Source organism: Perkinsus marinus (assembly GCF_000006405.1).
Source record: "Perkinsus marinus ATCC 50983 genomic scaffold scf_1104296949302, whole genome shotgun sequence".
Classification (NCBI taxonomy): Eukaryota; Perkinsozoa; order Perkinsida; family Perkinsidae; genus Perkinsus; species Perkinsus marinus.
Window position 1 is genome coordinate 1 of NW_003209963.1, and position 1241 is coordinate 1241.

The 1241-nt window shown below is 54.1% G+C and overlaps 1 protein-coding gene across 1 annotated transcript; it reads left to right on the forward strand.

Annotated features, from left to right (window-relative positions):
- Positions 1–408: 408 nt before the first annotated feature.
- Pmar_PMAR012139 (hypothetical protein) lies at positions 409–926 on the forward strand (the record flags this gene model as incomplete). Its single annotated transcript, XM_002778477.1, has 2 exons — positions 409–461; positions 806–926. Coding segments are annotated over 2 exons (174 nt in total), but the record flags the coding sequence as incomplete, so codon positions are not given.
- Positions 927–1241: the final 315 nt, after the last annotated feature.

Consider the following 1241-nt stretch of genomic DNA (forward strand, 5'->3'; position numbering starts at 1 on the left):
AACACCAGTGAAATAGCGGGCGTTGTCGACTGTGAAAACTCGTGGGACTCCGACCTGATCGATCAGCCTTGCTTCGAGGATACCAGTGATGGTCTTGCTGGTGATGTCGGGAGTTGGAAAGAACCAACAATAACCGCTGCAACAGTCCATGCATGATATGATGAACTTGAAGGGGTGGGAGAAGGATTCCGACACAGGCAGAGGACCGACAATATCAAGGAAGCAACAGTCGAGGATCTTCATAGGCCTTGAAGTACTTCTCAATGGGGGACCGATGGGGTTAACGTTGCCCCGACGGCCGGCTGAGAACTGGCATGCGCATCTTGACACCACGTGTTGAACAAGCCGAGAGACACCAGGGATGTAGAAAGCCTTTACTACACTGTCGTGGGTTTGCTTGAGCGGACAATGACCGAGGAAGATGTGGATATCTTCGATAACCGAGTGAGCAAACCGTTGAGGTAGAAAGTAACGATGCCCATATCGCAACAATCCGTCGTTGTCAATGGTGAACTGTGAGCGGGGGAGACTGGCGAGCCTCTGACAAGTAGGGTCATTGGTCTGGACGTCTCGGAGCCAAGTGCGTGCAGCGGCGGGGTCGACTGGGATGGTTGCCACTTCTTGAAAGGTCGTGCGACCACGCCAAGCATCGAAAGAACGCCTGAGCAATTGAACCGGGACGATGTGCCTGAGCGCCTGTTCTGGACCAGATGAGGGTTGCTCATCATCGTTCGGAGCGGTGTCTTCCGTGGCGTCGACAACGTGGCAGTTCGCATTATCAGCAGAGTCAATGAGCTCATCGTAGACCTCTCTCTCCTCCCCATAATCAGAGATGGCTCGTGCAAGGGCATCGGGCCATACCGGAGAGGTATCTCGTGGAGACCAGCGGACATCATGTACGACTCGAAGGAATTGCTCCCAACGGTGTAGGAAGGGACCAGTGAAGTCGTTGGCGAAACTGCGCCACTCTTTCTGGACATTCTGGTTGTCGACAATGACCACGACTCGTCCCTCGAGCAGACCGATACATTCATCGATGGCCAGGAGAATAGCGGCTCGCTCCTTCCAGGTAGAGCTGCGAGATGTAGCCGTACGAGGTGACCATTTTCCACCAACGAGTCGGAGGGGTAGAGCATGCAGTGCCAGGTTGACATCAGGGAAGAACTCTTTAAGGTTTGGGATCCTGCAACGTAGCGACGACTGAGTGGCCTCGCAGTTATCGTTGTTGAGCGGACAGTAGG